At 38.6% G+C, this 9,887-nt stretch overlaps 1 protein-coding gene across 1 annotated transcript; it reads left to right on the forward strand.

Annotated features, from left to right (window-relative positions):
• The first annotated feature begins 785 nt into the window (after positions 1-785).
• Positions 786-9,337, forward strand: casq2 (calsequestrin 2). Its single transcript, XM_088415814.1, has 11 exons — positions 786-1,305; positions 2,549-2,633; positions 3,312-3,412; positions 3,513-3,624; positions 5,373-5,446; positions 5,529-5,659; positions 7,013-7,058; positions 7,144-7,198; positions 8,431-8,531; positions 8,620-8,694; positions 8,813-9,337. Exons 1-11 carry the CDS (start codon positions 1,069-1,071, stop codon positions 8,999-9,001), a joined length of 1,206 nt encoding a protein of 401 aa, XP_088271940.1. The 5' UTR covers positions 786-1,068; the 3' UTR covers positions 9,002-9,337.
• Positions 9,338-9,887: the final 550 nt, after the last annotated feature.

Here is a 9,887-nt window from a genome sequence, read left to right on the forward strand (position 1 = left end):
TGGTGCTTTCTACTTTCACAATCATCTACTTACTTAATTTCTGGTTGTGAGTCTTTTTTTTTCCCCCTTCACTTTTATGTTAATTTTTCTCACGGTTGTGGATTTTTCTTCTTTCACTTTCATCATCCATCTTTATTTTTTTGCTTGTGAGTTTTACTTTCAACTTGGTCTTCAGTCTAGTTTGTGTGTCTTTTTTGTTGCCTTCACATTTGTCTTCAGCATATTAATTTCTGCCTGTTTGAAGGTCTTTACATTCTTCTCAAATGTTATTTGTGGAGTTTTGTGCAGTAAGTGGAACGTATGCACTATTGAATTGAAATCAGGGGACATTCCATTTCTTTGCCTTCCAAAAGTGTTGATTTGCCTTTAAAATGCTTATAATCACTAGCCGTTTGTTCTATCAGTTTTGTAGCAGTCACATCATCTTTTATATCCATGTGTCATGACCGACTTATTTTTCAAGACATATGTGGCTTTTAAGACATTTTGTGTAAGAATCTTCATACGTGCAACTGATAACAAAATGCTAGCAGGTGTTCAGGTTGCCCTTTTGCACACACCTGTCTGCAGATATGAGCTGTCACCTAAAATACAATGCCGTTATCTCCTCAAAGCGCTAAATCACCTATCCACTTTGTTTTTGGACCCCTCCCAAAATAACCGAACCCCGCCAAAGCTCGACATCGCGGGCGTCCTGCCGCCTTTCTTTCTCACCCTGATGTTTATTTTTAGCCTTCAAACAACTGCTCTCCTAAAAATGGGCCTACCCCGCATGGATGGAGGTGGAGCGCTGCTATGTATGGCTTTCCTTCTACCCGGTCAGCCTCCGGTCAGCCCCTTTCGCAGGCCGGACCGCGCACTCCTCTGTCGAGGCGTGAAGGAGCTAGAGGAGGATGCATGCAAAAGTGGAATTTCTTGGGAAAACTCGGGACCACTGATGGACGTTTTTCCAGAACCATCACATTTCCTCTGGTAACCTCTCTCAGGACCTGCGCGATTTTTGTGACCAACAACTCAGAACATACTTTAGGCACTTTTTGGAGCTTGTTGACGCCCTAGCCGAGGATCATGCTGTGCTTCTGGTTGTTCCTGATCCCGTGCTTGGCCCTGGTGCCCGTGGCCCCCGCCGAGAAGGGCCTGGAGTTCCCGCAGTACGACGGCAAAGACCGCGTTCTCGACATCAACGATAAGAACTACAAGAAGGCCTTGAAACAGTACAACATGCTGTGCCTATTCTATCACGAGCCCGTGACGGAGAGCAAAGAGCAGCAGAAGCAACATCAGATGACCGAGCTGGTGCTGGAGGTTGGGACTATGAAGCATGATGGGTGATACCATTGAAACAAATCAAAATCACACTGAAGGCATTTTAAACTGTACACATTAGAGATTATTCCTGATTCCTGTTTCTGGCCATTATTCATAGAATGCAACCAAATTTGCATTGCAAATCAACAGGTTAGCATGTGTGGTAATACATTAGATTCAAATTGTACTGTAGTTGGTATATGCAATTATTCATTTCCAAGTACATACTGACACCTGAAGGCCACATTATTCCATCAGCAGGAGGGAGTCGAGTTACAGCAAGGTGCAAACAGACCACTAGATGCCACTCTGCTAATAGCATGAATTCGAAATACTACTTCACAATTCAGGAGGTAGGGTGTGTCAACTATCTTCCTAGAATTCATTCTAGTTTCTAAACTCTATTTTACTTGCATATATCTGCAGTCTTTGAGCCGGGGTCACCAGTGTGGCCGCATAAGCATGCAAGCCTCTCTGAAAAATGACGACAAATGTGTTTGTTTTTTTCAGAAGTATCTCCCAATTTCTAAAATCGACCTAGACTTTTAGAAACCATCTTTTATCGTTACTATGTATCCAAGATAATATCAAATTGAACCTCCACCATTTTTTTCATATACATTTCCAATCCAAGATCATTACACATGCAAAACACACTGTACAGATAAAAGTCAATCTGCCTTTTGAATCCCACACAGTTGGAAACAATGTGCACAATGCATCTCATGTTACACACAGAACAGTCCTGACCTTTCACATCATCTTGACTTTAATCGCATGCCAGCAATGCACACTTGAGATTCGCTAGTCTACTTGACCATTAAAGTTTACTTTTATTAAAATGCTATATTTTGGTGCAAAACATAAATTGGAAAAACTTCTGAATAAAATTTATTGACATTTATGTAAACAAAAGCAGATGGCACAACAATGTGTATGTTTTTTTCTCAAGTGTACGACACTGCTGCAGAATAATAGAAGGGCAGAAATGTAGCCACACTGTGATCCAAATATAAATCAAGTCAGAGTAGATTGTTCACATTGGAACAACTGCCACACTCTTACTTCTGTGCTATTTTTAGAACAATCTAGCTAATTACGTAACTATGTCTCTGTGCCCTCCAGGGTACAACAATCTCCCTTGCATCTTCCCGCTAAGTGATTGAATCAAGTCATTTAAGACCAAATAATGACATTCACCATTCATTTGCATTTTTTGGGGCCTGTGTTTAACATGCAGCTGGTGGCTCAGGTCATGGAGGAGAAAGATGTCGGCTTTGGAATGGTTGACTCCCAAAAAGATGCTAAAGTGGCAAAGAAACTAGGTGAGTATAAGCTAAATTGCATCAAAGAGTATAAATACAGTCCAAAAAAATCTAATTTTACTTGAAAAAGTTGCTCAACAGCTCAAGGAAAAAATAAAACCATTAAAGAAAAGACTATAATCCAGTACTGCAAATCTTTTAAAAAATAGCATAGAAGGATAGAAAATAGTTATTGAAAAAAGCAATTCATCATGGAAAGGTTTGCAATTAATTAAAACATTATACCCGCTTGAAGGCACTAATTAATATACTTATAAATATGTACATTACAAATGGAAATATTAAAGTAATCTTTGCATATATTTTGTCTAGTGTGTTTAAGTTTTTGAAAATGTTTTTACTTAGATTTCAGTATCTTTAGGTTTAAAAAAAAATCAAATATTCAAATTCTAAACAGCTGTACTATTTTAATATAATCAATATTGATGGCTCTTGTCAATTGATTTTTTTTTTTTTAAAGTGTTTCCTCTTGCTGTGCATGTTGTATTGGACATTTTCAACATTATTTCCCTTAGTTGAATGTAATTTTACTTCCTTTCATTCTATAGTTTTTGAATTGTTTTCCTAGATGTCTCAGTTATGTAGTTTTAGTCTGAGTGTCAACATATCATTTGCCTTTCTCTCTGTTGGATCTGATTTGATTTTCTTGTTTGATTGGATTTGCGTTTTCTGTGTCAGGCCTGGAGGAAGAAGGCAGCGTGTACGTGTTCAAGGCCGATCGTGTGATTGAGTTTGATGGCTGGCTCTCTGCCAACACCCTGGTGGAGTTCTTGCTGGACGTGAGTTGCTAACCCTAGCTTGGAACATCATTAAACTCGAGCATCATCATGTGTACCTTTGAAATGAACCCCACCCGCAAAACGTTCGTCCTCTCTGCAGCTATTGGAGGAGCCGGTGGAAGTGATAGACAACGCTTTGGAGCTGAGGGCCTTCGACAGGATGGAGGAGGACATCCGCGTCATCGGTTACTTCAAGGGCGAGGACTCGGAGCGTAAGTGACGAGAATAAGAAGTTCTCGTTTTATATTTTAACAATTGTTAACTTATTCAATGCCAAAGACGTATTTAGTCGTCTTTACAGAGTCCAGACTTTCAACCACAGTTACTTAATTATAGTTTTCAAATATTAAGGTAAAGGTGGAGCTGAAACTAGCTGGCACAAAACGAATTAATTTGGCGAAATCTTAATTGGCCCAAATCAAAAAACAGCAATGTACAACATGCCATCTTGGCGAGTGGCTGTACAACAGCCATATCTTTGTCTAATAGAAAAAAGTGTGTTGTCGCCCTCCTGTGGCATCTATAGGCAATTGCGAACCTTTTTGGGGTCCCATCAAATAGACCAGATTTTTATTACGATTTTGCCTGTATCAGCAGATCTAGTTTAATGCTTTTTAAAGCAGAAAAAGTAAATATTTCTTTTCAAACCAAAAGCAAATTAATTGGAACTTGAATCAACTTTGTGTTAAGTGCAGTGTTATTAGCATTAAAATGGTAAATCAAGATGAAAAAAACTTAAAATGTAAATTATTGAGATTGATTGCATGGGTGTTTGTTGTTTGCTCCAAAACAATTTGATGAGTTGTTTTTACTTGTATTTTTAAGTTGGGTTCAATATAGGGGACAACAATTCTGCAAGATTTTTCTTTCCATTCTTGCCTCACCAAGTTTTATCTAAATTTTTTAAATTAGAATTTTAAATTTGGCCAACTTTTTTTTTAACTGTACACATCTATAGAAACACGGCCACCAACCCCTGCACATGCTACTCACCACTAAAGTGTCTAAACACAGTGCTACTTCATCAGTGCATTTTTGCCTCCTCATCTCAGCGGATTTGCAGCTCCATTTTTATCCCGTCTGCACGGCGCAGCTGTTGTCACATCCGTGACCCGTATCCGACCGCCTGTGTGAGCGAAAAGTGTGGCTCAAGGTTCATCTATTTCCAATTGGCGGACGTGCAAATATCATACGTGTGATGGAGGACGAGACTGGTGAAATAATTAGGGATGGGATCTCGTATGACGAGATCTCGCGAAATTAAAACACCGTGAGATTTCGCTTCCCTGTTTTTTGGAGGTGTGTGGTGCAGAAAAATGCACAGGAGACGTACAACACGCCGCCGTATTAGACTTTAAAAGAATGTCATTTATTCAATTCAATTATAAACCTAATTTGTTTTTAATTAAACTGCAACCAAAAACTTTGAAATATATTCTTTTGTTCCTGGAATTATTCATATAAAATCGTGCTTTTTGCGCCTTGTCCCCATATAAATTGCATCAAAATTGGACCATATCAAATTTTCAAACGCGGTGTTGTAAAAATTCTAATTGTAAAAAAAACAAAAAAAACAAACATCGCTGAAATTCAGAAATGAAAATGAAAACATTTACATTTTATTTTTTCAACCCCCCCCAAAACTGAACTTGCATTTTATGCACTGTATAAGGCGCACTGGATTATAAAGCACACTGTCAACTTTTGAGAAAATTAAAAGCTTTTATGTGTACCTTATAGTGCACAAAATACGGTAGTCATGTGTCTTCTGCGGGTCTTATTGACAAAGGCGCTTTATTAACTGCAATTTTCATTATAGTTTACTAGCTTTAAATACTGGAACATTTATTTGGGGAATTACTTACAGTATATGACACATTTTTCCCAAATCTCATGGGACATCTCGTAGGATTTGTGTCTCGTTCCATCACTAGAAATAACGTTTTTCTCGAATCCATAGATTACGACGCTTTCAAGGAAGCCGCCGAGCAGTTTCAACCCTACATCAAGTTCTTCGCCACCTTTGACAAATCTGTGAGCGAGCGCCCGTCGCGTTCCATCGCCGGTTTCGCCTCCTCTGAGCCACAAGTGTTTTATTACGTCTTCCTCACTTCAGGTGGCCAAAGAGCTGACCCTGAAACTGAACGAGGTGGACTTCTACGAACCCTTCATGGAGGAACCCGTCACCATCCCGGGAAAACCTCTTTCTGAGGACGATCTGGTGGATTTCATCAATGAGCACAAACGGTAACAATGCAACCGATGTGGGAACAGGAAGTGCCTCCTAACATCTTCAAGCAGAGCATTCTGATTGGACGCCAAAACTAACTTTTCCCAGCTGTCTTAATGATAACATTTGCGCGACATGCATTGGTCACAATACCCCAAGGATCAAGAATTCTAGCAAAGCTGGTCATGACAGCTTGAGGCAATGCTCGATCCTTGGGACCAGAGTTGCTTCTAATTACGCAAGCAGAGTGTGCGGGAAAATGGAAGCATGAAGACATGATGGACGCAGAACCAAACACAAATATACCACCAGCTACTCCTTGTTGAAAGCTTCCCAGAGCAATTAAATATGCTTCTCAGAAGTTAACTTTGTGAGCATAAGCTAATGTTTGCATCCGACAAAACTCAGTGCAGCTCTGCTTACCTTTCGGCTTTGTTTATCTGTGTCTATGGGAACACCGCTTTGCAAGCGCTTTGCAAGCGCTTTGCAATATTTTTTTTTCATATTTATTTAGCTCTATATGTAGCTGTATTAACTATTAATATATTTAGCTATGCCGTGTTTATACTTTGTTTTTGGCCTATGTGGGCTATTGTATTTTGTTAGTCTGCATTTCTTTATTTTTGGTAATGATTATTGCAAAAAAAAAACACAAAAAAAAAAAATCATAAATGTGCAAGTAAAATACTCTTAATTAGTCAATGATATCGGTGCCAAGCATCAGTGCCACTAGTACTTTTGATACACTTTTGATACACAAGTTTTCCTTAAAAAACAAAAAAAAACAAGATCAAATAGGATTTTCATGTATTTCGTAATGGATTTTTTAAATTCTTCTAATCTGTAAATTCTAGTTTGTTTTTTCGCCTTATAGTAAAAAAAGTTTGCATAGATATATAAATATGTATAACTGATATACTGTATATCAAAATGTAACTCAGTCTTTAGTTATTTAGTCAACTTTACAAGATTCCTTAACCCATGTGTAGTATTTTTTGGGCATTTTCTTAAATATAATTCTTAAATATAATTCTAGGCAGTATTTTTGCCAATGGATGACACACACTTGCTTAGTGTTATTACGAAGTGGTCGTGTCGTTTTAAACTTTAACATGTTGTCACCATTCGGGTGAAATTTCAGCTCCCCAGTGTGGTCTTTCTATGCCTTTAAAATTCCCTTTGATGCAAAATACATTTGATGTAAAGATGAAAGAACTGGGCAAAATATTGATCAATTTTGGATCATTTTTGGGTCAGCATCTGGGTGAAATTTCAACTCCCTTCTATGTTTTTTGTCAAGATCAAAGGACTGGTTCAACGTCCTATTCACGTCGGCGTATCGTCTCTTGGTGTCTTTTGTGTCCCTCCAGGCCCACTTTGAGGAAGCTGCGCGCAGAGGACATGTTTGAAACCTGGGTAAGCCTCAACGGAAAGCAGATTTGATCAACCGCTCTGCTTTGTCACCCCGCTTATGTACTTGACACTTTTGGGTCGTTTTCAGGAGGACGACATTGAGGGTATCCACATTGTGGCTTTTGCAGAGGAGGAGGATCCGGGTAAGAATGTCAAACTGCCACCACGTCTTTCAGCGCAGGTGTCACACTCGAGACACGTAGGCCAGAGCCCGCTCGCCACAGTGGGCCTCAAATGTGGGTTTTCCATTGCATGCTAGATCTTTATGTGGTTACAGTTCAACTGGCTCGATGGTAAACTGCTCTAAGAGCAACAAGTTTGATCCCTTTGCCCCACAGTAACAAATAATATTGAAAAACATCTCAGTATTGGGAGTTGCATAAGAAAAGTTTGATGGCTTGCTGCCATTGGTGTTAAAAGAACTCAAATGACTTCCTGTTTGGACCTCAAATGCAGATGTTCACCATTACGGCAAAGACCCCCTTGAGCATTCTAGTTTTCGTGGAAATCATGCGGTCTACTTGGAGAGATATTTAAGAGTACAATGTGGTTTTCCAGTGAAAACGAATGTCGCCAACTGTTTTATTTCTGTTTATCCAAATTCCATCTTTCTATCAGTCTGATTAATCTGCTGCATCTTCTGTTTGCTGAATTTAAGGATTAATTTTTTTGAATGTTTGGGACGGATTGTATTACATCATTTGATATTTTATGACTGGCACTATCTCTGTCATAGGTGCTTTAACATTCTCAGTTTGTGTGTGTGTATATATGTCTGTGTATACACACACACACACACACACACACACACACACACACATATATATATATATATATATATATATATATATATATATATATATATATATATGTGTGTGTGTATATATATGTGTGTGTGTGTATATATATATATATATATATATATATATATATATATATATATATATATATATATATGTGTGTGTGTGTGTGTGTTTCTATGTGTGTGTATTTATTAATAATTTGTATGCATAGATGTGTGTATATATACAGAATGTAAACATCTGTTAATTTGAGTCACATCTTAGATACAACAGGCCCATTATTTTTACATATTTTTGATGAGTGATTTTTTTTTCTTATATAAAAGCCACCATCTGTTACTATGGCAACTGGATGCCTGGAAAAGAAAGTAGGTAAATGAACAACGCACTTTGTTATTGTAGATTTCGGAGGACCCCCCCTTTGTTACTATGGCAACTGGATGCATGAGCAAAAAGTAATGCGCAACGCACTTTGTTATTTCAGACGCTCCCCCACCCCCAGAAAAAAAAAAAGATGAAAATCCAAATGAGTGTCACATCTGCCTGATTTTCGTGTTTCTTGTTGGTCTCAGATGGTTTTGAGTTTTTGGAGATCCTGAAGGAGGTGGCCCGGGAAAACACACACCTGCCCGAGCTCAGCATCGTCTGGATCGACCCTGACGACTTTCCGCTGGTTAGCTTTCATACATTTTATTCGACTGATTTTCCTTGCCGACAACTCATTGAACGCCGTTTTCAATCAATAACCTGAACGCCTCTAGTTAATCCCCTACTGGGAGAAGACCTTCAGGGTGAACCTGTTCAGACCGCAGATCGGAGTCGTCAACGTTACGGATGTGAGTCTGTCAAGACATGGCGTATGTGTGTGTGTGTGTGTGTGTGTGTGTGTGTGTGTGTGTGTGTGTGTGTGTGTGAGAGAGAGACTTTATGAAGTAACGCTGCGTTTGTGTGTAGGCCGACAGCGTGTGGTTGCTGATGGACGAGGTGGAGGACCTGCCCTCGGCTCAAGAGCTGGAAGACTGGATCGAAGACGTCCTCTCTGGAAAAGTCAACACCGAGGATGACGACGACGATGACGATGATGATGATGAGGATGATGACGACGACGACGACGATGATGATGATGATGATGATGATGAGTAATACACATCTTTAAACCAGTAGGAACCGATATCCCCAACATGAGCAATTCCACTGTATATTACATATATTTAACTCAATTAATCTCAAAGACGTATTTATGCTTCTTCAAAAATTCCAGACATTCAATTCAGTATTTTTTAAATATTAAGGAGACTGAAAATAGCTGTTACTAATTGAGTTCATTAGCGTTCATGTATTTTCTGGTTTAGGTCAAATGTCCAATTGATTGGCAGAGTCATGCATCAACTTTACATGAAACATAGTAAAACATATCTCAAGCCAACATGTTTTACCTCAATCTGCACTCGCTGGTAATAAATCAACCTGGGTGCTTCATGTGTACTTTTTTTTTCCTCCATTTTCTCATACAGTCTGCTTAATGTCACAAATTCTCACATGAAAATATCATGCGCAATTTGAATAGGACTGCAATACAGGTGTTAATGAAACGATATCGTATGCAATACTGTATGTGTGGCAAATAGCGACGCGTAGATGCCATGACCCAATTCATGCACAATTTAAGTACCGTATTTTCCGCACTATAAGGCGCACCCTCAATTAATGTCATATTTTAAAACTTTTTCCATATGTAAGGCACACCGGATTATAAGGTGCACCCTAAAAAAAAGGTATCTGTACTCGCAATGGCAGCCGATACTGATATCATGATTAGATTAGAAGAATCGAAAAAGTCCATTAATTTGACGAAATCCTAAGATAAAATTTGTTTTTTTCTTTGGTTGTTGTGTATCAAAAGTACTCATGATATCGGTGCTTGGTTTTGTTATTAGTACTTGTACTATTATCAGGCTGAGAAAATGTATCGAAACTCCCTAATAAAAATATTTGTATTTTGATTAGGTATCATTTATGAAAATATACA

Source organism: Hippichthys cyanospilos, chromosome 5 (genome assembly GCF_059441005.1).
Source record: "Hippichthys cyanospilos isolate Australia breed blue-spotted pipefish chromosome 5, RoL_Hcya_1.0, whole genome shotgun sequence".
NCBI lineage: Eukaryota > Metazoa > Chordata > Actinopteri > Syngnathiformes > Syngnathidae > Hippichthys > Hippichthys cyanospilos.